Genomic DNA, 27,654 nt, shown 5'->3' with positions numbered 1-27,654 from the left:
GAGAGCGTCCAAAACAGCCTCTGACCGCCAGTTTCAAACTCATTTGCGGAAATCGTGGTAATATCAATACAAGAACAAATAACGACTCAACAAAATAGTGACTCGTTGGGAAATAAATTGAATAACGGGGTAAGTTATAAAATGGCGGAGTTGAATCTCGAAGTTAGTTGGTTTGTAGCAATTTTGTTGGTAGCTAACTATCATGCTAGCTAGCTAGCTAGCTAACAGGCTAGAAGTGCGGAGACTGCTAGCTACGGAAAGTCGTAAACCAGCCGCTGTAGGCTACTTTTTGTCTAGTTTATCGTGAATCTATGTTACGCATACCGAAAAGTAGACCCACTTAATTGAAACGTAGCTAGCTAGTTAGCTAGGATAATATGTAACATAGTGTTTGTTTACGTCCAATAGATGTTTTTCCGCTGGGGAGTTAACGTTAGCTAGGTACAGTATCGGAACTCCCGGGGCAAGATGGAGGACGTAAGGACGAGGTGTTTTTATGTAACTAAATGGTTGTATTGTTGCTCCACAACAAGTGTGTTGCAAAACAAGCTAACTTAGATATTTACATGAACTTTGAGGGCCACATCGTATTAGCTAGCTAGCTAAATATCCACTGTTTTATTGAGAAGATGGCTGGCTATCTGAACTCCGTTCGATTGCAGCCAGCGGGCTAGGGCGGAGCGCTAACGCTAACATGGCTAGTTAGCTAACTAGCCAGGAAACTAGCTAGCTAACTTAACAAGATGGAGAATGGTAGCTTAGCTGCAGCTATGCTAAGCTAACGTTAGTTAGCTACTCAGTCAAGATGGATATATTTTCCCGAGTGTTTTTTCCTTGTTTGTACTGTAACGTTAGCTTACAGAAAAGTGGGTACTGACGTTACTTGCAAGGATACAATTTGAACTCTTGGTTTAATGTTATACACGGAAGGCAAGTTGTTATTTTCATGCACGTAACGTTAAGGGTGACGTTCTGATGACAGCTGATGTTTAGTTAGCTAGCTTAGCTCTTTGGCAAGCCAGTCCGGGCAACCCCTCGCCAGGATACCGGTGTCAATTCTTGACTGAGCAAGCCCAAGAGCGGCTGTCACATTACTTAGCCAACGGTAGTTAGCCTAGTTCAGGATGCTCTCCGTCGGTTATTTCGACGTCGGCAGCTATCGATAATGTAGTTTTTTACGCGCTTTGTGTTGACCATGGACCCATGTTTGGCGCCACTTTTTCAGTCCCCATCATCAGGGCTTCCCGTCTAGTCAACCGCCGGCGCGAATACTGACTCGCGATTGTCTCCTCTTATGCAATAAGAAACACAGGATGTTGCTTGCTAATGCTATTTTATTGCTTTGCAATACAGTTGTAGCTGTATTGTACGCTACACTGCTAGCATCTGGCTGTATTTGACCCAATTTCAAACGCGTAATGTATGAATTTAGCTAGCAAGAATGGCTATTAGATTCAATGTAAGAAGTCGATTGTGTATTGGAATTCACGCGTTCTAATTCGAGCCCATGGGATATTCTCTCAAGTACTTAGCTATCTACAGTAGCGTTTTAAAGTTGAGTTTGAATCCACGTATTACTCATTCCATACTTCTCACTGGTTAGTGAGGTTAGATGCCCCACTTCTCCCCCGCAAAACTTTATTCAACCTGCAATCCAGCAAAAAAGCACAAACCGGTTATATGTACAGACACGAGCAGTTTTATTGTACAGTACAATGAATTTCTCGTTGGTCGTTACAATTCCTTTTCGGATTGACACACCACATCTACTGTAATCGTTCATAGTACAGTATGCCCCGACCGTCATTAAGACACCCAGGATAGGGTCGCTGCTAGGTTCACTTTGGCCTCCTGTAGTTCAACACACCTGTCCTGACGACATACTAGTATTGACAATATTGTTGATTCATAAAAAATATACTATTTGTGATTTTTTAAATATAATAATTTGGTTAATAATGGTTGAGTATGCCACTCTCTCGACGCCCTGCTATTTGCCTTGTATATGTCCACTGGTGTTGATAATTCGTTCTGATTGGTTAGGATATCTAGCGGAGGGTGGATTAGACACTCCCTTATATGGCCAATGTCCAGCCCTGGGTGACGTTTCCTGGAAACCAAGCGAGAGAGCCTATGAGCCCACAGCTGAGCATAACAGGAGATAGAGCCCGCCCCCTGTTACCATGTGAAAGGAGTATTTTTGTAAATTTCAGCCACTGGCTGATATTGAGGCCTGTTCAAGAGGATGCAATGTGTATGTTGTAGACGTTTAGCCGCAGGTTATCATACAACTCCTCTCTCCTGTCTTCTCTGAATTGCATTCTCTTCCTCTTCTGTTTTCTCCTCCAGGTCTTATGCTACCGTTCCACTGCCTTGTGGACACTGAGGATCTGAAGTCTGTTCTTATTTGAGTTGAATCAGACATGTTAGAGAAATGATAGCGCCACCAGAGTTACCGTCAGAGTTCCACTATCCTCAGTAAGTGGCTACTTCCATGATGTGTGTGTGTCAACAGGCATGCAGCAGACTGTTTCTAATTTGTGTGTGTTTTTGCCAAAAAGGGATTCGGACACCCGTTTCTCCTCAGACACAGACTTCTCGGAGGCTCCTGATGTCAGTATCAACCCAACCAAAGGAAAGGTACGACCAGGCCTCTTCCCTAAGTTATACACACCCCAACATCATATGATAACCTCTTCCCCAAGTTATACACACCCCAACATCATATTATAACCTCTTCCCTAAGTTATACACACCCCAACATCATATGATAACCTCTTCCCCAAGTTATACACACCCCAACATCATATGATAACCTCTTCCCCAAGTTATACACACCCCAACATCATATGATAACCTCTTCCCCAAGTTATACAACACAAAATACAATTATAAACTCTTCCTCAAGCTATACAACATCAGATTATAACCTCTTCCCCACGCTATACACAACAACAACATATTCGCCTCATCCTCAAGCTACTCTCTCCGCACCAAGCCAAATAAACAGTCTCTAGCCATATTAGTAAGCATTATGCTGTTTAACCCTTTATTGATTTCTCTCTCCATCCCTCCCTCCATCCCAGGGGGGGAAGAAGGGGAAGAAGGCGGCAGGGGAGAAGGGGAAGGGAGCGGGGGGAGCAGGGAGGATGAACGGCCACTATCAGGAGAATGGCATGGAGAACCTGATGCTGTTTGAGGTCGTCAAGATGGGAAAGAGCGCCATGCAGGTCAGTGTGTGTGTGTAACATTTACTGTGTGTGAAACACTTAGTGTGTATGTGAGTCTACACACAAGTGGCTTGGGCCTTAACAGGCCAATAGTTTATTTGATTATCAACAGTTCTTGATTATCTAATGACCAGAACATCTTTATTGGAGTTGAACCACAGTGACTGTATTTTAGTTCTATTTATTGTCTATCTCTGCTGTTGTTTGTCCTGGCTCCAGTCTGTGGTGGATGACTGGATTGAGGCGTATAAAAACGACAGGGACATGGCTCTGCTAGACCTGATCAACTTCTTCATCCAGTGTTCTGGCTGTAAAGGAGTGGTCAGTGGAGAGATGTTCCGGAACATGCAGAACTCTGAGATCATCAGGAGGATGACAGAGGAGTTTGACGAGGTAGGTTTTGTTTGTGTGAGACTTGGTAAGTGCATTACTCTGGGTTAAAGTTTAGTCGGTGACCTGAAATGTCCCAGTTGATTGATTCAGTTTTAGATGTCATTACCCTCTCTTTGAGTTGCATGCAATAGAGAACCCATAACTCCCATAAACATTCTCTCTCTCTCCACCCTCCTCCTTCCCCTCTATAGGACAGCGGAGACTATCCTCTGACCATGGCAGGTCCACTGTGGAAGAAGTTTAAGGGTAGTTTCTGTGAGTTCATTGCTGTGTTGGTGAGACAGTGTCAGTACAGCATAATCTATGATGAGTACCTGATGGACACGGTCATATCCCTCCTCACCGGACTGTCCGACTCACAGGTCCGAGCCTTCCGGCACACAAGCACACTGGCAGGTAATAGAGAGTGGGTGAGGTGAGGGGATATGTCTGTCTGTATTTGTCGGTTATTTCCCTCTCCCCTGGGCACACAGGTACACTGATTAACTGTGTGTTTGTGTAGCCATGAAACTGATGACAGCCCTGGTGAATGTAGCTCTGAACCTGAGCATCAATATGGACAACACCCAGCGGCAGTACGAGACAGAGAGAAACAAGATGGTCGCTAAGAGAGCCAACGACCGGCTGGAGCTACTGCTGCAGAAACGCAAAGAGGTGAGAGGTCAGGGTTAGGCTCCTCCTGGGTTAGGGGGTCAGTGTTTGGGAACTGGGTTAGGCTTCTTGGGCCCTTGGTTTAAGGTTTGTTTGGCTCACATTTTCCTTAGGGTTGACTGCTCATTGCTTCTGAGAACCTGCTTAATAAAACACTCTCTGCACTCACACGTTACCCAAGGTGCAGCAGCCTAACGAGTTGTGTTCCAATTTAAAATATGTATTACATTTAGAGTTGAGGATGCTTGAAGACATGCCTGAGGAGCATAACTAGTCAGTTAGCCTACAGTCAGAGAGAGAGAGTAAAGGGTTGTTCTACCACTAGCTGCTAGGCCCTGTGGTTGAGCTGGCATCTGGCTGTGTCCTGGCTTACATAACACTATGTCCCACTGGGCTTCCATCTGCCGGCTCCTTCTAATACAACCACACCAGAACAACATGGAACACTTCTGGCTCCTCCTACTAATACAACCACACCAGAACAACATGGAACACTTCTGGCTCCTCCTACTAATACAACCACACCAGAACAACATGGAACACTTCTGGCTCCTCCTACTAATACAACCACACCAGAACAACATGGAACACTTCTGGCTCCTCCTACTAATACAACCACACCAGAACAACATGGAACACTGCTGGCTCCTCCTACTAATACAACCACACCAGAACAACATGGAACACTGCTGGCTCCTCCTACTAATACAACCACACCAGAACAACATGGAACACTTCTGGCTCCTCCTACTAATACAACCACACCAGAACAACATGAAACACTTCTGGCTCCTCCTACTAATACAACCACACCAGAACAACATGAAACACTTCTGGCTCCTCCTACTAATACAACCACACCAGAACAACATGAAACACTTCTGGCTCCTCCTACTAATACAACCACACCAGAACAACATGAAACACTTCTGGCTCCTCCTACTAATACAACCACACCAGAACAACATGAAACACTTCTGGCTCCTCCTACTAATACAACCACACCAGAACAACATGAAACACTGCTGGCTCCTCCTACTAATACAACCACACCAGAACAACATGAAACACTGCTGGCTCCTCCTACTAATACAACCACACCAGAACAACAAACACTTCTGGCTCCTCCTACTAATACAACCACACCAGAACAACATGGAACACTTCTGGCTCCTCCTACTAATACAACCACACCAGAACAACATGAAACACTTCTGGCTCCTCCTACTAATACAACCACACCAGAACAACATGAAACACTGCTGGCTCCTCCTACTAATACAACCACACCAGAACAACATGGAACACTGCTGGCTCCTCCTACTAATACAACCACACCAGAACAACATGGAACACTGCTGGCTCCTCCTACTAATACAACCACACCAGAACAACATGAAACACTGTTGGCTCCTCCTACTAATACAACCACACCAGAACAACATTACACTGTAATTATACACCTCAATGCTTTCATAACTATACTAGCTGTCTCTTCTGTAATGTTTGGTTGTCTTGATAACTATACTAGCTGTCTCTTCTCTAATGTTTGGTTGTCTTGATAACTATACTAGCTGTCTCTTCTCTAATGTTTGGTTGTCTTGATAACTATACTAGCTGTCTCTTCTCTAATGTTTGGTTGTCTTGATTTTCTTGGTAAATAATGTCCAACCTGATGAACCCTGATCAAAATGTTTTCTTACTGATATCTCTTCTAATTTCAGCTTCAAGAAAATCAGGACGAAATTGAAAACATGATGAATGCGATATTCAAGGGTGTGTTTGTACACCGATATCGGTACGTGGCCTGTACATTGTTTCCATCATAGCGATGATCATAGATTGGATGTATTTCATTTGAGATACTTTATCCCTCTGTATAGAAGATATGATGATGATGATGATGATTACGGTTGTGTGTTGTATTGCAGTGATGCCATAGCAGAGATCAGAGCTATCACTATAGAGGAGATTGGAATGTGGATGAAGCTCTACAGTGACGCCTTCCTCAACGACAGCTACCTGAAATATGTAGGCTGGACCATGCACGACAAGGTGAGGAAGAGAGAGGGAGCGAGAGGGTGTGCGTGCGTTGCGTGAGTTAGGAGTGTGTGCAATTCTAACAACTTTGTATGTGCGTGTTAAAGTGTGTGTAATTCAAACTTGTGTGTGTTTTTAGCAAGGCGAGGTGCGTCTGAAGTGTCTGACAGCGCTGCAGGGTCTCTACTACAACAGAGAACTGAACACCAGACTGGAACTGTTCACCAGCCGCTTCAAGGTGAGAGCGCCACCTGGTGGACACATCAACACACTACAACTAATTACCTCAAGGCTCAACTTTCATAACTTTCAATGCCATTTAGCAGACTCTTTATCCAAAGCGACTTAAAGCAGTGCGTTCATGCATTTTCATATGGGTGGCCCCAGCGGGAATTAAACGTTTCAAGCACCGTGCTCCACCAACTGAGCCACACAAGACCATGTTCTACAACCACTCAACCATACTGGATGCACTATAGCTAAACCACTACTATGCCCTGTTGATTTTGAGTAGGTACACTATATATACAAAAGTATGTGGACACCCCTCCAAATTAGTGGATTCGGCTATTTCAGCCACGTTGCTGGCAGGTGTATAAAATCGATTACACCGCCATGCAATCCCCATAGACAAACATTGTCTGTAGAATGGCCTTACTGAAGAGCTCAGTGACTTTCAACGTGGCACCGTTGGTGTTGTGGCTGAATGGTGTTGTGGCTGAATGGAAGCAAGTCCCCGCAGCAATGTTCCAACATCTAGTGGAAAGCCTTCCCAGAAGAGTGGAGGCTGTTATAGCAGCAAATGGGGGACCAACTCTCCATATTAATGCCCATGATTTTGGAAAGAGATGTTCGACGAGGAGTTGTCCACATATTTTTGGCCATGTAGTGTATTTCCTGCCTAAACCACTACTATGCCCTGTTGAATTTGAGTAGAGGTATTTCAGCTAAATCTTTATCATTCATTTCCTCTCTTCACAGGACCGCATTGTCTCCATGACTTTGGACAAGGAGTATGATGTCGCAGTACAAGCAATTAAACTGCTCACTCTTGTACTACAGTAAGTTGTTACAGTTCAGATATCACAGTGGATACGGAGGTGTATTCAATGTGTGTGTGTGTGTTTAATCCGTACTGTGTGTGTATTACAGTAGTACAGATGAGGTACTGAGCCCAGAGGACTGTGAGAACGTCTATCACCTGGTCTACTCCGCCCACCGACCGGTCGCTATAGCTGCCGGGGAGTTCCTCTTCAAGAAGTAGGATTTGTTTATTTTATAATTGTTTTTATTTAATCCATTGTCACACATTCTTCATGTCTTTTCTCTTAAGTCAAATCAATCAATCAAAACTCTCTTGAAAACAATATGGTGCATCTCAAGAGGTTGTCCTGCAAAATGTCAAATGTGATGCTAAAGAAGCCCATGTCTGGTTCTTTCCCTGGAACAGTGCGAGATAGAGGCAGCAGTGCTGAAGACAGGAAGGTAGAGAGGTTAGAAAAGGAGAGGGGCAGGCAGGAGGAGAACGGGAGTGGGAGGAGGAGGAGGAGGAGGAGAGAGTACAGGCATGAGAACTTGAGAAAAGCAGAAGGAAGGAGAGAGAGGTTGGTAGATCTGGGATATGTTTTTTCTGGCATAGACATATTCCTAGTCTGTTCTATGTAGTCTGGGCTAGTGTCTAGAAGACAGGTTTATATAGTTTGTTTCCTATTTCTAAATCTAATACTAGTGACTCTTCTTCTCTCCTCTTCAGACTGTTCAGTACGCGGGAGCCGGAAGAGGAGGGCGCCCCCAAGAGGAGAGGAAGACAAAGCCCCAACGCCAACCTCATCAAAACTACTGTTTTCTTCTTCCTGGAGAGCGAGGTACAAACACACACACACACACACACTCTGTCTCTACCTCCATGAACATGCTGCATACTTACTGGGGAAAAAATACACCCACCCACACCCTGCCTGTCTGTCTGTGTATCTCAGCTCCATGAGCATGCAGCGTACCTGGTGGACTCTCTGTGGGAGAGTGGGGCAGACCTGCTCAAGGACTGGGAGTGTATGACCAGCCTGCTACTGGATGATCCCGTACCAGGGGAGGAAGGTATGATCTCTAACCCCTGACCTCTGACCCATAACCCCTATACCTGGCCTCTAATGTATCTCGTGTGTGTGTAGCCCTGACAGACAGACAGGAGACAGCTCTCATAGAGATAATGCTGTGTACGGTGCGCCAGGCTGCAGAGTGCCACCCGCCCATAGGCCGCGGCACCGGGAAGAGGGTGAGACACTTTTTAGACTGGGCATCAAGATTCACAGCTTCTTTTTCTTGCCTTCCACTTAGCAAAACAGTAACGGCAACTATTTCTCTGTCTGTCTCTCTCTTGTTCCCCCCCTCCCCCAGGTAATGACAGCGAAGGAGAAGAAGACCCAGCTAGATGACAGGACCAGGATGACGGAACTGTTTGCTGTGGCATTGCCCCCTCTGCTGGCCAAGGTAGGACACTACACCTTCACCCCCACCACCCTCTCTAGTAAACCTGTGTTGTAGTCTGTTTCCCCTGCCTGCAGTACTGTGTGTGAGTGTGCGCTCTCTCTCTTTGTTCCAGTACTCCATAGATTCAGAGAAGGTGACCAACCTGCTGCAGCTTCCTCAGTTCTTTGACCTGGATATCTACACCACAGGACGACTGGAGAAGGTCTAACCCCAACCCTATACTATAGTCTAATTCAAAGTCTAACCCCCAACCCTACACTAAAGTCTAATTCAAACTCTAACCCCCAACCCTATACTATAGTCTAATTCAAACTCTAACCCCCAACCCTACACTATACAGGCTTCGTATGGTCATGAAAAATCATGGAATTTTAAAAAGGTGTTTTCCAGGCATCAACATATCAGCCAGGAACAAAAGGAACCTGTAGCGCATTCAGACAGGATCTAAATTACACCGTAGAACATTCAGACAGGATCTAAATTACACCGTAGAACATTCAGACAGGATCTAAATTACACCATAGAACATTCAGACAGGATCAAAATGACACTGTAGCGCATCACCTGCATGTGTGTGAGACCAGTGGGCCGGTGCTCAAGGAGAGAGAGACCGGACATTGCAGCAGGTAGACGGCCTATAAAATATGATGGAGAACAGACTGACTAGGTAGCCAATTCAAAACACATCTTGTACCCTCTAGTTAACTGTTTAGCTATTATTAGCATGTAGGCTGTTAATTTGTCATTTCCCCGACAGTCGCGAATAAGGCCATACAAAGTTCATTTACTTTAAAAAATATATTATTTTGATTCAATTAAACAATCATTTAAAACTAACTAACTTCATTGTATTAGTTGGTATTTGGTTCAATCAAGTTGAATTGAATCATGTGAATCAAAATAATTACAGAATCGTGAACATATATTTCTGGATTATGTGGCTTCAAAACTTGTTTTGTAGATACTTCCAGTTGATTTGGGCGTCCAATGTATGGGACATTGCAACTCAATAGATGCTAGTCAACCTGCAGTAATTGGTTCTAATGTAGCTAAGATTTTAATTTAAAAAAATGTGTAGCCTACCATAGCCTTTTGAGCTTTGAGTTATTGAATGAGCGAATTATTCAAAAGGCATAAGTATTTCATTGTAATGTTGCAGTGTTTTTACATCATGGGTGGTCAACCATCCTCCAGGAGAGCTAATGGGTGTGCAGGCATTTAGTCCAGTCCCCCTCTAACAAACCACATTTTTAAAAATGAGCGGCTCTGATGTGTTTGAGCAGGGCTGGATCAAAAGCCTGCACACCCAATATCTCTCCAGACTGAGGGTTGACCACATGGGTTTTATACAGTTGCTTAACAGGTATTGTACTTTGTGGGGGTGAAGTGCCTTGCTCAACAACAGTAGATGGTTCATGGGATCAGAGCGCAGCCTCCCACTGTCAAACCACATTATGCTTAAATTAATAGCCAATTGTTGGTGATGGAAAAGTCATAAAATTCCATCTGGCAAAATGTGTATGAACCCTGACTATAACTCTTACCCCCAACCCCTATACTATAGTCTAATTCAAACTCTAACCCCCAACCCCTATACTATAGTCTAATTCAAACTCTAACCCCCAACCCTACACTATAGTCTAATTCAAACTCTAACCCCCAACCCTATACTATAGTCTAATTCAAAGCACTGTTCAGCTTGACAAAATGACAGCACAAAAGTTGCAAAATATCAAATGCAAGACATCTCTGAAACATATTTCCACTACCTTCCTACTCCCTCGCTTTCTTCTTCTAGCACTTGGAGGCGTTGCTGCGTCAGATCAGGGAGATGGTGGAGAAGCACACCGACACCGAGGTGTTGGAGATGTGCTCCAAGACCTACCACGCTCTCAGCAACGAGGAGTTCACCATCTTTAACAGAGTGGACATCGCCAGGTCACAGCTGCTCGATGAAATGGTGGACAAATTCAACAGACTCCTGGAAGACTTCTTACAAGAGGTGAGAGGGAGAAGAGGGGAGGGGAGGGGAGTGATGAGGGGGGAGGGGAGGGAAAGGAAAAATGAACTGGTGGACAAATTCAACAGACTGTTAATGGACTTCATACAAGGTAGGAGAGAGCTCACAGAGGGAGTTTCTACCTCCAGTCTATTCCTTTTACAATTAGGGGGATGGACCAGTTTGTGTGTAGTTGATACTGACACTGATCTATCTCTGTGTTCAGGGTGAAGAGCCTGATGAAGATGATGCCTACCAGGTCCTGTCAACTCTCAAGAGAATCACAGCCTTCCACAAGTAAGGCCTCCTCTCTCCTCCCTTTCTCAAACCCCCTCTTCTCTCTCCTCCCTTTCTCAAACCCCTCCTACCTCTCCTCTTCTCTCTCCTTCACTCCTCTCTAACTCCCCTCCTCCTCTCTAACTCCCCTCCTCCTCTCTAACTCCCCTCATCCTCTCTAACTCCCCTCATCCTCTCTAACTCCTCTCCTCTCTCCTTCCCTCCTCTCTAACCCCCCTCTACCTTTATCCTCTCCTGTTCCTCCTCCCCCTCCTTTCTCTCTCCTCCACCATCTCTTTCCCCCTTCGCTCTCTTGGACTGGCTCCTGAGGATCTTAACTCTCTCCCCCAGTGCCCATGACCTGTCCCAGTGGGATCTATTCAGCAGTAACTTCAAGCTGCTCAACACAGGCATTGAGAACGGAGACATGCCAGAGCAGATAGTGGTCCATGCTCTACAGTGTACCCACTATGTCATCCTTTGGCACCTAGCAAAGGTCTCAGAGGGCAGCCACAGAAAGGTATGTAACACTCCCCTCTCAGCTGGCTGGCAGCTCAGAGCCTTTTCATTCAGTTGGGTATTATTTGGTAGCTAGGAAAATGACATTGGGGAGGCAGTTGGAGAGTTAGTCAAGGTTTATACAGCAAGTCTTTTGATGGTTCACTCATGTGTATGTAATCTAGGAGGATGTGTTTTGATCATGTAATAATGGTGCTGTAGGAGGACATGGTGAGCCTGAGGAAACAGATGAGGATGTTCTGTCTGATGTGTCAACGTTACCTCACCAACGTCAACACAACCGTCAAGGAACAGGTACTGTCCTGTAGCAGCTATTCACAGCCTAGTTATTTAAATCAGGTTCTTTTCAAACATGAAATTCTCAGAATCCCCATACAACCCCATTGAGATGAGGAAGACGTGGCCAAGGAGGCAGAATACTGATAACCAACTGTCCGTCTCTCCCCCCCCCCCTCCCCAGGCGTTCACCATCCTGTGTGATGTGTTGCTAGTCTTCAGTCATCAGATGGTATCAGGAGGCAGAGAGCAGCTGGAACCTTTGGTCTACAGTCCTGACGACTCTCTACAGACAGAACTACTGTCCTTCATACTGCACCATGTCTTCATAGACCAGGACGATGACAGCGGCAGCACTGGTACACACACACACACACCGCTACACACACTTTTCCAGTAGGATTGCTTATTTGCACTTGAAAATAGCTCTTGTTTGGCCATAGCTAACCAACAAGACCCTGCTAAAGGAATGACATTACTGTCTGGCCCTGTGACAGTCTGTGATGTTATGGGTTATGTGTTCCTGGTTCTACCTTTTTAAATGGTCAGCAAGATAGAAGCTCCCCATAAGAGCTCTGTGGCTGTCTGTGTGACTATCTGTTGTATCTCTCTACAGATGGCCAGCAGGATGACGAGGCAGCGAAGATAGAGGCTCTTCATAAGAGACGTAACCTCCTGGCGGGCTACTGTAAACTCATCATCTATAACGTAGTAGAGATGAACACTGGAGCTGACATCTTTAAACAGTACATGAGGGTAAGAATGGCCTCCTACCTTTAAATACCTGTCTGTTACTGACATCTTTAAACAGTACATGAGGGTAAGAATGGCCTCCTACCTTTAAATACCTGTCTGTTACTGACATCTTTAAACAGTACATGAGGGTAAGAATGGCATCCTACCTTTAAATACCTGTCTGTTACTGACATCTTTAAACAGTACATGAGGGTAAGAATGGCATCCTACCTTTAAATACCTGTCTGTTACTGACATCTTTAAACAGTACATGAGGGTAAGAATGGCATCCTACCTTTAAATACCTGTCTGTTACTGACATCTTTAAACAGTACATGAGGGTAAGAATGGCATCCTACCTTTAAATACCTGTCTGTTACTGACATCTTTAAACAGTACATGAGGGTAAGAATGGCATCCTACCTTTAAATACCTGTCTGTTACTGACATCTTTAAACAGTACATGAGGGTAAGAATGGCCTCCTACCTTTAAATACCTGTCTGTTACTGACATCTTTAAACAGTACATGAGGGTAAGAATGGCATCCTACCTTTAAATACCTGTCTGTTACTGACATCTTTAAACAGTACATGAGGGTAAGAATGGCATCCTACCTTTAAATACCTGTATGTTACTGACATCTTTAAACAGTACATGAGGGTAAGAATGGCATCCTACCTTTAAATACCTGTCTGTTACTGACATCTTTAAACAGTACATGAGGGTAAGAATGGCATCCTACCTTTAAATACCTGTCTGTTACTGACATCTTTAAACAGTACATGAGGGTAAGAATGGCATCCTACCTTTAAATACCTGTCTGTTACTGACATCTTTAAACAGTACATGAGGGTAAGAATGGCATCCTACCTTTAAATACCTGTCTGTTACTGACATCTTTAAACAGTACATGAGGGTAAGAATGGCATCCTACCTTTAAATACCTGTATGTTACTGACATCTTTAAACAGTACATGAGGGTAAGAATGGCATCCTACCTTTAAATACCTGTCTGTTACTGACATCTTTAAACAGTACATGAGGGTAAGAATGGCATCCTACCTTTAAATACCTGTCTGTTACTGACATCTTTAAACAGTACATGAGGGTAAGAATGGCATCCTACCTTTAAATACCTGTCTGTTACTGACATCTTTAAACAGTACATGAGGGTAAGAATGGCATCCTACCTTTAAATACCTGTCTGTTACTGACATCTTTAAACAGTACATGAGGGTAAGAATGGCATCCTACCTTTAAATACCTGTCTGTTACTGACATCTTTAAACAGTACATGAGGGTAAGAATGGAGAAACACTCACCTGTCTGTCTTTACCCAGTTATGACCATAGAAATATAATCTATACAAAAGACTTGGAACCTCGAACCCTGGGAATTTGACTGTTAAACTCATCGGTACACTCGCAATGGTTATCAGTCCACACATTATCCCATCGTTGATGTGAATGTGGAGGCCCGTTCTATAGATTCTATTTCTATGGCGATTACCTCTTCTTGCCTATGACACTCATTTAACCTCCACACCAGATCATTACCAGAGTCATTCCCATGTACTGCTTGGTTGCAATGTATCAGAAGTCCTGTTTTTCCTGTAAGAGACTTTGACTTGTGGCTGAACTGTCTTCCACTCTCTCTCTAGTATTATAATGACTATGGTGACATCATCAAGGAGACCATGTCTAAGACCAGACAGATAGACAAGATCCAATGTGCCAAGACACTCATCCTCAGTCTACAACAGGTGGGTTACACACGCTGTTGTTTTTATCAAGCTAGATCTTGGTTTGAATTTTATTTCATCTCTCCAGACTTTTTGGAACAAATCAGATTGGAAGAGCAATGTCTTCATTCCACACATTTATTCACCCATCTCTCCTCTCTCTCTTCCCTCTCCTCTCTCCTCTCTCTTCCCTCTCCTCTCTCTTCCCTCTCTCCTCTCTCTTCCCTCTCTCCTCTCTTCCCCCTCTCTCCTCTCTTCCCCCTCTCTCCTCTCTTCCCCCTCTCTCCTCTCTTCCCCCTCTCTCCTCTCTTCTCTCTCTCCTCTCTCTCTTCCCTCTCTCCTCCCTCTCTTCCCTCTCTCCTGCAGTTGTTCAATGAGATGTTGTCAGAGTTGGGGACAGGTTTTGACCGCTCGTCCTCAGCGTTCTGTGGGATCAAGGAGTTGGCCAGACGTTTCTCTCTCACCTTTGGTCTGGACCAGGTGAAAACACGAGATGCTATCGCCATGCTGCACAAGTCAGTGTCCTCTTCTGATCTCTCTTTCTCTTGATAGCTTTATTGTACACGACTTAAAATAACCAGCTGATAAATACTCCAGCTTTTTAACACGATTGAACATGATTAGCATATGATGGGTGTGAGCTGTACATAGGACTAGTTAATGTATGTATCTACTTGTGCTGCTAGATAGCTCATTTTTCTGAACGCAAACTTTACCTCTCTACCTCGCTCCCCTCTCTCCCTCCCCCTCTCTCCCTCCCCCTCTCTCCCTCCCCCTCTCTCCCTCCCCCTCTCTCCCTCCCCCTCTCTCCCTCCCCCTCTCTCCCTCCCCCTCTACCCCTCTCTCCCTCCCTCTCTACCTCGCCCCCCTCTCTCCCTCCCCTCTCTACCTCTCTCTCCCTCGTCTCACTCCAGGGATGGTATAGAGTTTGCGTTTAAGGAGCCCAGTCCCCAGGGAGAGGGCAACCCTCCTCTTCACCTGGCCTTTCTAGACATCCTCTCTGAGTTTTCCTCCAAACTAATGAGGCAGGACAAGAGGACTGTGTGAGTACACCCTCCTCTGCCTCTCCTAATCAGACACGTGTGTGTGTGTGTGTGTGTGTGTGTGAGATAAGTGATGACTATTTTTATTTTATTTTTTTATTTAACCTTTATTTAACCAGGTAAGCCAGTTGAGAACAAGTTCTCATTTACAACTGCGACCTGGCCAAGATAAAGCAAAGCAGTGCGATAAAAACAACAACACAGAGTTACATATGGGGTAAAACAAAACAAAGTCAAAAATACAACAGAAATACATATATATATACAGTGTGTGCAAATGTAGCAAGTTGTGGAGGTAAGGCAATAAATAGGCTATAGTGCAAAATAATTACAATTAGTATTAACACTGGAATGATAGATGTGCAAGAGATGATGTGCAAATAGAGATACTGGGGTACAAATGAGCAAAATAAATAACAATATAGGGATGAGGTAGTTGGGCGGGCTAATTTCAGATGGGCTGTGTACAGGTGCAGTGATCGGTAAGGTGCTCTGACAACTGATGCTTAAAGTTAGTGAGGGAGATAAGTGTCTCCAGCTTCAGAGATTTTTGCAATTTGTTCCAGTCATTGGCAGCAGAGAACTGGAAGGAATTGCGGCCAAAGGAGGTGTTGGCTTTGGGGATGACCAGTGAGATATACCTGCTGGAGCACAGACTATGGGTGGGTGTTGCTATGGTGACCAATGAGCTAAGATAAGGCGGGGATTTGCCTAGCAGTGATTTATAGATGGCCTGGAGCCAGTGGGTTTGGCGACGAATATGTAGTGAGGACCAGCCAACAAGAGCATACAGGTCACAGTGGTGGGTATTATTATTATTATTATTATTTATTTTTTTATTATATGGGGCTTTGGAGACAAAACGGATGGCACTGTGATAGACTACATCCAATTTGCTGAGTAGAGTGTTGGAGGCTATTTTGTAAATGACATCGCCGAAGTCAAGGATTGGTAGGATAGTCAGTTTTACGAGGGCATGTTTGGCAGCATGAGTGAAGGGGGCTTTGTTGCGAAATAGGAAACCGATTCTAGATTTAACTTTGGATTGGAGATTCTTAATGTGAGTCTGGAAGGAGAGTTTACAGTCTAACCAGACACCTAGATATTTGTAGTTGTCCACATACTCTAGGTCAGACCCGTCGAGAGTAGTGATTCTAGTCGGGTGGGCGGGTGCAAGCAGCGTTCGGTTGAAGAGCATGCATTTAGATTTACTAGTGTTTAAGAGCAGTTGGAGGCTACTGAAGGATTGTTGTATGGCATTGAAGCTCGTTTGGAGGTTTGTTAACACAGTGTCCAATGAAGGGCCAGATGTATACAAAATGGTGTCGTCTGCGTGGAGGTGGATCTGAGAGTCACCAGCAGCAAGAGCGACGTCATTGATATACACAGAGAAAAGAGTCGGCCCAAGAATTGAACCCTGTGGCACCCCCATAGAGACTGCCATAGGTCCAGACAACAGGCCCTCCGATTTGACACATTGAACTCTATCTGAGAAGTAGTTGGTGAACCAGGCGAGGCAGTCATTTGAGAAACCAAGGCTATTTAGTCTGCCAATAAGAATGCGGTGGTTGACAGAGTCGAAAGCCTTGGCCAGGTCAATGAAAACGGCTGCACAGTACTGTCTATTATCGATCGCGGTTATAATATCGTTTAGGACCTTGAGCGTGGCTGAAGTGCATCCATGACCAGCTCGGAAACCAGATTGCATAGCGGAGAAGGTATGGTGGGATTCGAAATGGTTGGTGATCTGTTTGTTAACTTGGCTTTCAAAAACTTTTGAAAGGCAGGGCAGGATGGATATGGGTCTGTAACAGTTTGGATCTAGAGTGTCACCCCCTTTGAAGAGGGGGATGACCGCGGCAGCTTTCCAATCTCTGGGGATCTCAGACGTTACGAAAGAGAGGTTGAACAGGCTAGTAATAGGGGTTGCGACAATTTCGGCGGCTAGTTTTAGAAAGAAAGGGTCCAGATTGTCTAGCCCAGATGATTTGTAGGGGTCCAGATTTTGCAGCTCTTTCAGAACATCAGCTGTCTGGATTTGTGTGAAGGAGAAGCGGGGGGGGGCATGGGCAAGTTGCAGCGGAGGGTGCAGAGCTGGTGGCCGGGGTAGTGGTAGCCAGGTGGAAAGCATGGCCAGCCGTAGCAAAATGCTTGTTGAAATTCTCGATTATTGTAGATTTATCGGTGGTGATAGTGTTTCCTAGCCTCAGTGCAGTGGGCAGCTGGGAGTAAGTGCTCTTATTTTCCATGGACTTTACAGTGTCCCAAAACTTTTTGGAGTTAGTGCTACAGGATGCAAATTTCTGTTTGAAAAAGATAGCCTTTGCTTTCCTAACTGCTTGTGTATATTGGTTCCTAACTTCCCTGAAAAGTTGCATATCGCGGGGGCTATTTGATGCTAATGCAGTACGCCACAGGATGTTTTTGTGCTGGTCAAGGGCAGTCAAGTCTGAGGAGAACCAGGGGCTATATCTGTTCTTAGTTCTGTATTTTTTGAATGGGGCATGTTTATTTAAGATTGAGAGGAAATTACTTTTAAAGAACAACCAGGCATCCTCTACTGACGGAATGAGATCTATATCCATCCAGGATACCTGGGCCAGGTCAATTAGGAAGGCCTGCTCGCTGAAGTGTTTGTAGACTGACTAGACTGATATGTCATTCGTATGATATCATTAAGCAGGACAAGAGGACTGTGTCCACTCCCAGACATATGACTTTATGTTTAGTTGTGTGTGTGTGTGTGTGTGTGTGTGTATGAACATGTGTAAGGTGTGTGTAACATCTCTCCTCTCTCCCCTGTAGTCACATGTATCTGGAGCGGTTCATGACCTTCCAGATGGCCCTCCAGAGAGAAGACTGCTGGCTGCCTCTCATCTCCTACAGGAACTCCCTCCAGGCTGGCGGAGATGATGACAACATGTCTGTGGTCTCTGGCTACTCCTCCAGAGGGTCGTCTGTCAGATCCAAGAAGACCAAGGCTGCTACTCCCACCGCTACCGTCGCTGCAGCCAAGAGGAAACTGCCTGAAGGTAGCTACAGGACCAGGGAAGTCTGGAAGTCAGTCTGTGGTCACGTCATGGCCATGTTAGAGAGGACAAAAGTATTGATATCTGTCCCAGTCTGAGGTCATCTCCTACTGTAAACACTGTTACCCCTGGTAGGTAGATGATGTAGGCTCTATGGCTGAAATCACCTAGCCTGTTGGGAAGTGCTCACTGCATCTCTTACAGTCATCCAACCCTTTCAGAATTGTCTTTAACGGTGTGTGTGTCTTTAACGGTGTGTGTGTGTTTAACGGTGTGTGTGTGTTTAACGGTGTGTGTTCTCTAGCTGAGGAGAGCAGTAGCGGCAGTACAGATGTGTGTGTGTCTTTAACGGTGTGTGTGTTTAACGGTGTGTGTGTGTGTTTAACGGTGTGTGTGTTTAACGGTGTGTGTGTTCTCTAGCTGAGGAGAGCAGTAGCGGCAGTACAGATGTGTCGTGGCAGCACCAGACCATGCAGACTCCAGTGATGATGCCCTCCCCCCACCTCACCTCCACCATGATGAGAGGTCCGGGGGACATGAGGGGGGAGGTCAAACGGGGGAGAGACGACAGCTACATGGGAGTGTACGCCCTCCCCTCAGACTCCCAGCAGCAGCCTCACCCACACACACTCCCCCAGACCCCACAACTCCACCAGACACCCATCGACTACAAGTAAGATTCTCTCTCTCATCCCGTCTCTCTCTCTCTCTCCTCCCGGCTCTCGCTCTCTCTCTCCTCCCGTCTCGCTCTCGCTCTCTCTCTCCTCCCGTCTCGCTCTCTCTCTCCTCCCGTCTCTCGCTCGCTCTCTCTCTCCTCCCGTCTCTCGCTCGCTCTCTCTCTCCTCCCGTCTCTCGCTCGCTCTCTCTCTCCTCCCGTCTCTCGCTCGCTCTCTCTCTCCTCCCGTCTCTCGCTCTCTCTCCTCCCGTCTCGCTCTCTCTCCTCCCGTCTCTCTCTCGCTCTCTCTCTCCTCCCGTCTCGCTCTCGCTCTCTCTCTCTCCTCCCGTCTCGCTCTCTCTCTCCTCCCGTCTCGCTCTCTCTCTCCTCCCGTCTCTCGCTCGCTCTCTCTCTCCTCCCGTCTCGCTCTCGCTCTCCTCCCGCCTCGCTCTCTCTCTCCTCCCGTCTCTCGCTCGCTCGCTCTCTCTCTCTCCTCCCGTCTCGCTCTCTCTCTCCTCCCGTCTCGCTCTCTCTCTCCTCCCGTCTCGCTCTCTCTCCTCCCGTCTCTCGCTCGCTCGCTCTCTCTCTCTCCTCCCGTCTCGCTCTCTCTCTCCTCCCGTCTCGCTCTCTGCTCTCGTTCTTTTCAGGTATATTTTGACATATACCTGAAGCACCAGTGTGGTTGTCTAACCTATTGTGGTGTGTGTGTAGTACCCAGGTGACGTGGATGCTGGCTCAGAGGCAGCAGGAGGAGGTTCGTCAGCAGCAGGAGAGAGCCATGAACTACGCCAAGCTCAGGACCAACCTGCAACAGGTCATGTAAGAACACACACACACACACCCACCCCATCCCATCCCTCCCTAACCCCGAGCTCAGGACCAACCTGCAACAGGTCATGTAAGAACACACACACACACACACACACACACCCCATCCCTCCCTAACCCCGAGCTCAGGACCAACCTGCAACAGGTCATGTAAGAACACACACACACACACACCCATCCCTCCCTAACCCCGAGCTCAGGACCAACCTGCAACAGGTCATGTAAGAACACACACACACACACACACACACACACACACCCCATCCCTCCCTAACCCCGAGCTCAGGACCAACCTGCAACAGGTCATGTAAGAACACACACACACACACACACCCCATCCCTCCCTAACCCCGAGCTCAGGACCAACCTGCAACAGGTCATGTAAGAACACACACACACACACACACACACACACACACACACACACCCCATCCCTCCCTAACCCCGAGCTCAGGACCAACCTGCAACAGGTCATGTAAGAGCTACTTCCTTTTCAGATCTTTGTGGACTAACCAGTTGATGTACTGCTACTCTATATTGATGGTCATTTGAATGTACTAATTATGGTGTGTGTGTAGTCGGCGTGGTACAGGGCTGATGGAGGAGGATGAGGAGCCTATCGTAGAGGATGTGATGATGTCATCAGAGGGTCGTATGGAAGATCTCAACGAGGGCATGGACTTTGACACCATGGACATCGACCTGGTGAGACCTTTGACCTTTTACTACACACATGGCTTTTGGTTTTTAAAACCTTTTACAGCGAATTATGTGGTGATCCAGAAATATCTCTGTCAAGAAACACTAAATATACTGAACAAAAATATAAACGCAACATGTAAAGTGTTGGTCCCATGTTTCATGAGCTGAAATAAAAGATCCCAGAAATTTTCCATACGCACAGAAAGCTTTTCTCTCAAATGTTGTGCACAAATTTGTTTACATCCTGGTTAGTGAGCATTTCTCCTTTGCCAAGATAATCAATCCACTTGACCAGATGTGGCATATCAAGAAGCTGATTAAACAGCATGATCATTACACAGGTGCACCTTGTGCTGGGGACTATAAAAGGCAGCTCTAAAATGTGCAGTTTTGTCACCCAACACAATGCCACAGATGTCTCAAGTTTTGAGGGAGCGTGCAATTGGCATGCTGACTGCAGGAATGTCCACCAGAGCTGTTTACAGATAATTTAATGTTAATTTCTCTACCATAAGCCGCCTCCAACGTCATTTTAAGCCGGGTGTATGCTACACGACTTTCAAAATCCTAACATCGCTAAACCTCTCACATTAAACGACCATCTTTCCTGTAGTTTTTTTTGTCTTGCCAACTTCGTGGCGCACACATTAAACGATGTGGCACAGACGGGTCACACATTACAAGATTCTTCATTTGGTCTTGAGGATTGTCGATACCATACTGTCTTGCGAAAACAATGTGATGTGATTAGATTGAATGTAGCTACAACGAGCTGTGGCTCACAGCAGCCTCAAACGTTTTCAGACATTCACGCTTGCCATACAGAGTTGAAATACTGTATCTAGCCAACATTTTGAATTTAGTAACGTTGCTTGTGAACTTCAGAGCTGTAACAATTTGATGCTTTGGTTTTAAAGGCAAGTACAAATGCATACTAGTAGTAGTCATGGCTCCTGTGCGAGAGTCTACGCATTCTGGGTGATGCGACACAACGTAATCTCACTGGCTTCTTCTCTGGCGAGCTCTCATTTGGCTATTTCTGATCACCCTTCTCAAAACTTGTCGTTGCACATCTCACACTACAAGAGCATTGCCGATTTTGTGTCAATATCGGGACGTCTGGGACGGCTCAAAGACTAGATCGGTAGCCCCCAGATTGCGTCTCTGACCTGCTCACATTAAACGAGCATCGGTGATGGCCGCGTGCCCCGAGTAGGCAACGACATGCGGATTCTGTCTCCGATCTCAAACGTGTCTAGGATAGCTACATCGGGGTCAAAATGGTGGTGTACACCCGGCTTTAGAGAATTTGGAAGTCGTAACCGACTTCAGTGGGCAAATGCTCACCTTCTTTGGCCACTGGCATGCTGGAGAAGTGTGCTCTTCACGGATGAATCCCGGTTTCAAATGTACCGGGCTGATGTGAACATTGTGAACAGAGTGCCCCATGGTGGCGGTGAGGTTATGGTATGGGCGTAAGCTACGGACAACGAACACAATTGTATTTTATCAATGGCAATTTGAAATGCACAGAGATACCGTGATGAGATCCTGAGGCCCATTGTCGTGCCATTCATCTGCCACCATCACCTCATGTTTCAGCATGATAATGCACAGCCCCATGTCGCAAGGATCTGTACACAATTCCTGGAAGCTGAAAATGTCCCATGCTCGCTAGACATTTCACCCATTGAGCATGTTTGGGTTCCTCTGGATCGACATGTACGACTGCGTGTTCTAGTTCACGCCAATATCCAGCAACTTTGCACAGCCATTGAAAAGGAGTGGGACAACATTCCACAGTCTATAATCAACAGCCTGATCAACTCTTATGCGAAGATGTCTCGCTGCATGAGGCAAATGGTGGTCACACCAGATTTGTTATGGTATCTGTGACCAACAGATGCATATCTGTATTCCCAGTTATGTGAAATCCATATATTAGGGTCTAATTCATTTATTTCAATTGACAGATTTTCTTAAATGAACTGTAACTCAGTAAAATCTTTGAAATTGTTGCATGTTGAGTTTTATATTTTTGTTCAGTGTATAATTATCACAATCAGCTCATATAGGTAGAATTAAAATGTTTTCATATTTGTTTCTCTCTCCTTTCTCCAGCCCCCCTCTAAGAACAGGAGAGAGAGATCAGAGCTGAAACCAGACTACTTTGACCCTGGTTCCATCATGGACGAGTCTGTAAGTAACTCTTCTTTTATACTCATAACCATTATTACTTTATAGTAGTACTCTTCCTTATACATACACAGGGCTCTAAATTAAACATTTTCACTGGTAATACTGGTGCTCCCAACTTAAAGTTAGGAGCACCTCGATGAAATTTAGGAGCACCAGAAAATAATATATATTTTTTAATTGATTGAAATACAACCTATATGAATTCTAGCTATGTTTAAAGCACATATTGTGCCCTAGAATCTAATATGTAACGAGCTCCTGGGTGTCACAGCGGTCAAAAGTGCTGCACCGCAGTGCTAAGGCGCCACTACAGCCTGAGGTTCGATCCCAGGGATTAAATGCTGAAGACTGATTTGGTTGAATACATTCCTTTCGCTTTTTCTGTTGGAAAGCCTGGGAAGTTCCCCTCAGGAAGATGACGAAAAGGGGTGGGGTCTAGTAATAATATAATAATAATAATAATAATAATATGCCATTTAGCAGACGCTTTTATCCAAAGCGACTTACAGTCATGCGTGCATACATTTTTGTGTATGGGTGGTCCCGGGGATCGAACCCACTACCCTGGCGTTACAAGCGCCGTGCTCTACCAGTTGAGCTACAGAGGACCAGCAACAAGCTAGCATGCATAAGATACAAACTAACGCCGCATAGGCTACTTTGTCCGACACGGTAGGAAAACAAAACGTTAAAACAAGTAAATGCCTCTCTTGAGGGGAAACAATTTTACTCCGTGCCAATCAAATGCTTCATTTCTGCTCGGAGACAATCAAATCCAAGCATTGACAGCCAGCGCTGCATTCAAACACACAATCCCAATACTGGAAGGGTGGCTCAGCCTCACTATAATAATACCTAAGGCATGTTGTTGTCTCTCGAGTGGCGCAGTGGTCTAAGGCACTGCATCGCAGTGCTAGCTGTGCCACTAGAGATCCTGGTTCGAATCCAGGCTCTGTCGTAGCCGGCCGCGACTGGGAAACCCATGGGGCGGCGCACAATTGGCCCAGCGTCGTCCAGGGTAAGGGAGGGAATGGCCGGCAGGGATGTAGCTCAGTTGGTAGAGCAAAAATAAAATAAACATGTATGCACTCACTAACTGTAAGTCGCTCTGGATAAGAGCGTCTGCTAAATGACTAAAATTTAAAATGTAAATGTTGTTGCTAAGTGCTTTTACAGATGTGTAATGACACCTTTTCTCTCTGCAGGTCCTTGGAGTGTCCATGTTTTAAACTGGTCTTTGTAGACGGAGAGAAGAGGAGAGGCATAGTGTATTTATGGAGAAGTTAAGATGCAGATCAGGAGTCTTCTTTCTCTGGTTTATCCTCCATGGTCTAACACACACACAGTGTTGCTCGCTCAGAGGGGACTGAATGAAAACAAAATACTTTTCTAATCCTTGGGTAAGCTTTCCCCTTTCAGTTAGTGGCAAACCAGTTCCAAACCTAGAGGAATCCTCGAGACGTTTAGTCTGAAGAATGTTCCATAATTCTAGAATGATTTATTTTTCTTCCAACTGGAGATGAAATGAGTTCTAACGTAAGAGCCTTTCGTTTTTCAATGTGTTCTAACCCTGTCTCTATGCTAGTATAGTGAGTAACCCGGTGTGGTGTAGTAATTTATAAACAGATTGTTAGTAGAAAGCTAGCTAGCAGTGCTGTGGTATTAGTGGATGGACATGGTCTTTATGCTGTTTTCCTTTCCCCCGTGTTGGACTGTCAGTAGAATCTGTTGGTTCTGTGGTTGTGATGACAACTGCTGGTGGTTCTGTTGGTGACCTGTTGAATAGATCAGCTGTAATGGTAATGGATGTAGCTGCACACATCCAACCCTTGGTCCAAGTAAAGGGCATAACTGTTTTCCAAGAGCAGATTCCTTCATACGAAACGAGTAGAAATAACCCCACACGGTTGTAAATGCTTCAGGATAGTTTCTTGAAGGTCTCTTCGTCATATCCGACTGTGTGTGGGTCCGGTGTTTCTATTCAGTCTGACTGAGGACCCCTGAGGTTGCTGAGAAGAGGCCCAGGGTGCGTCTCAAAAGTAGTTCACTATTTAGGGAATAGGGTGCCATTTGGGACGCAGGCCCAGTGTTTAACAAGGAACTAAGCTGTCACACAAGTCCTGAAGCTTACCCAAAGATTTGGACCCTTCTCCCCATCTGTAGAGACTTCTCTCCCGACGGACAGCGAGGCGATTTTCTCTCTGGTAGTGCCACCGCTGTGCTGACTCGGAGACAAGCAAGCAGCATGTTAATACACAGAAAATACATTTCTCCCTCTCCAGAAAATCCAGCACATTTACTGTTGAAATAGCTATCTCTAAATTTTAAATAAAGTTATATATGAATCGGTGCTGTTTTTATAACTGCATTTTTTAAATTAATGTTCAACATAAAAAGTTAAGGTTTCAGAAATGTGTAAGTAAAACTGTTTGAAATGAAAAGCATGTGTAGTCATGCGGCAAGGAAGATTTTTAAATTTGTATTTTTGTTTTTTCTTCGTCTTAATAACGTCTTGGGGTTTCTACCTTTTTTTTCCTAAGTGTAAATTAGTTTGGACTCATCATGGAGAAAAAAAATTTGACTTGTGAAATCTCAGCTTTATGGTTTTCACCTTCAACATCATGAGTAATAATGTCCTATCGCGAAACTCCACAATATGAAGCTGTATAACTAACTTAAAGCCAGTCATCATTCTAATCCTATAGAAAGGTTGAGGTTGGGTTCATCCCAAATGGAACCCTAGTGCCCTCACCAGGGCCTATATTCCCTCTTGGCCCTGGTCAAAAGTAGTGCACTATATAGGGAATAGGGTGCCATTTGGGACATTTATCAACAGCAGCAGCACTCTGGCAGCTAGACAAAGCTTAAATGTGACATTAACTATTATGTCGTCCATAAGTTTTAATGAAATGTTTTGTCTACTGAGGTAAATCTATCTACTTTAATCATTCCATGCCTGAGCCTTAAACATGCTATAGTGGAAGGAAATCAACTCCCCTGTCCAAGAAACTGCCCCTAGCCCCATAGAAATAGTATTACTAGAATAAAGTTGCTCTGGTCTGTGTCGTTTTTGCCTATTCTAGTAATTCTGTGCCTATACCCATAGGTACCTGTGTATATCTGATAGGAATGGATAAGTAAGGTATAAGCAATTTGGCTTCATCCCAGCTAGTCTATCAGGGGGGAAAGGTGAAGCTACTACCGTATTGCTTATACCCATCGGATTACTTCAGATCTACACTAGCACCTAGGGGTTAAGGGTTGAGGTAGCCTTGGAAAGCTTCTGTAGACGAGATTTGGAAGGATGGCCTCGCGAGACTAGGGTCGAGGGTTGTAAGGTATGTTTCTGGACAGGTCCTAAATCATTTTTTCTCACTATTCTTCCGTGTCAGAGAGGTAACCATGAAAGGTGATTATTGGTGTTATGATGACAGAAAACATTAAAGATGGCCCAGATGTGATGTCGATGAAGTAGATATAACAGCCTGTGTGTGTTTTACCTAATTATTATTTCATGTAAGTAAATACTTTGGAGTAAAAATTACTGTGGCTTTTGTTTTGTCACTAACTACCACTACATCGGTATAATTCCTTTATTTGATCCTTACTGTATATAAAACAAACATCAAGCTTTATTTTCATTTGTTGTGTTTTTCGGTTTTTGGCCATTTATGTATGTTGCATTTTTTCATATATATATACACACTCTTCCGCGATATTGTTTGTTCCCCATCCTATTGCCACTCACTCTCAGATTTGTACATGTCTGGAGACAGTCACTTTTTGAATAAAAGTCAACCAACTCGACATGAGTGCTGTGATCTATTTAATCAGTTTGCATTGTTTGAAAATAAACAATTTTAGTTTATTTAACCACAGCTACTCATCGCCTCTCCTCAGAAATGAGAACACCCTATTCCCTACACTACCTATGGCCAGAGCCCCGTGCACTATTTACATTGTAGTCATTTAGCAGACGCTCTTATCCAGAGCGACTTACAGTTTGTGAGTGCATACATTTTCATACTGGCCACAACCCTGGCGTTGGAAGCGCCATGCTCTACCAACTGAACTACACCGGGGGCTTGTAATGATTGGAATTGAAAAGTATTGTCAATTGTGGCAACACTCCGTTTGTTTTACAACGTGTTAATGTCTTATGCCACCTACTGGTCTTAAAGTCTTATGCCACCTACTATTAAATCGTAGACATGTAGGTATAATTCTAAAAAGCCATAGCCTTATACCAACAGCAGAGGGAAGCAGAGTACTGAGAAACAGCAACAATCCGGAAAATGTATATGTTACTGTGAAAAACAGGATAGTTTAGTTCAATCAAATGGTGCATGTACAGATTCAACAACATGTTTGAAAATTAAAGATTATTTGGGACAAATACTATGTACTTAGTTCTAGTTTAACCTGATATTATTATTTTCTGTGCATTGTTCTGCACTATATAGGCAATAGGGGGCCATTTTGAATGCACATACAGTGAGGGAAAAAAGTATTTGAGCCCCTGCTGATTTTGTACGTTTGCCACTGACAAAGACATGATCAGTCTATAATTTTAATGGTAGGTTTATTTGAACAGTGAGAGACAGAATAACAACAAAAAATCCAGAAAAACCAATGTAAAAAATGTTATAAATTGATTTGCATTTTAATGAGGGAAATAAATATTTGACCCCTCTGCAAAACATGACTTAGTACTTGGTGGCAAAACCCTCGTTGGCAATCACAGAGGTCAGACGTTTCTTGTAGTTGGCCACCAGGTTTGCACACATCTCAGGAGGGATTTTGTTCCACTCCTCTTTGCAGATCTTCTCCAAGTCATTAAGGTTTCG

At 44.8% G+C, this 27,654-nt stretch overlaps 1 protein-coding gene across 1 annotated transcript; it reads left to right on the top strand.

The window, feature by feature from the left end:
• On the top strand, positions 1–26,614 carry LOC311104835 (cohesin subunit SA-2-like). The gene is made up of 32 exons (XM_084146765.1): positions 1–129; positions 2,350–2,478; positions 2,562–2,640; positions 3,087–3,230; positions 3,450–3,623; positions 3,815–4,019; positions 4,126–4,277; positions 5,999–6,072; positions 6,206–6,329; positions 6,454–6,552; positions 7,296–7,375; positions 7,467–7,574; positions 8,068–8,179; positions 8,294–8,411; positions 8,486–8,589; positions 8,712–8,804; positions 8,917–9,006; positions 10,603–10,806; positions 11,030–11,100; positions 11,431–11,599; positions 11,800–11,892; positions 12,059–12,233; positions 12,491–12,630; positions 14,271–14,372; positions 14,718–14,866; positions 15,266–15,394; positions 18,200–18,426; positions 18,844–19,096; positions 19,790–19,897; positions 20,485–20,611; positions 22,730–22,807; positions 24,013–26,614. The coding sequence occupies exons 2-32, from the start codon at positions 2,435–2,437 to the stop codon at positions 24,034–24,036; spliced, it is 3,849 nt and encodes a 1,282-aa protein (XP_084002891.1). The 5' UTR covers positions 1–129; positions 2,350–2,434; the 3' UTR covers positions 24,037–26,614.
• The last annotated feature ends 1,040 nt before the right edge of the window (positions 26,615–27,654 follow it).

Source organism: Coregonus lavaretus, assembly GCF_964263955.1.
Source record: "Coregonus lavaretus genome assembly, chromosome: 29".
In the NCBI taxonomy this organism is placed as follows: domain Eukaryota; kingdom Metazoa; phylum Chordata; class Actinopteri; order Salmoniformes; family Salmonidae; genus Coregonus; species Coregonus lavaretus.
The sequence above is the reverse complement of the archived record's forward strand: the minus strand, read 5'-3'. Positions and strand labels throughout refer to the sequence as shown.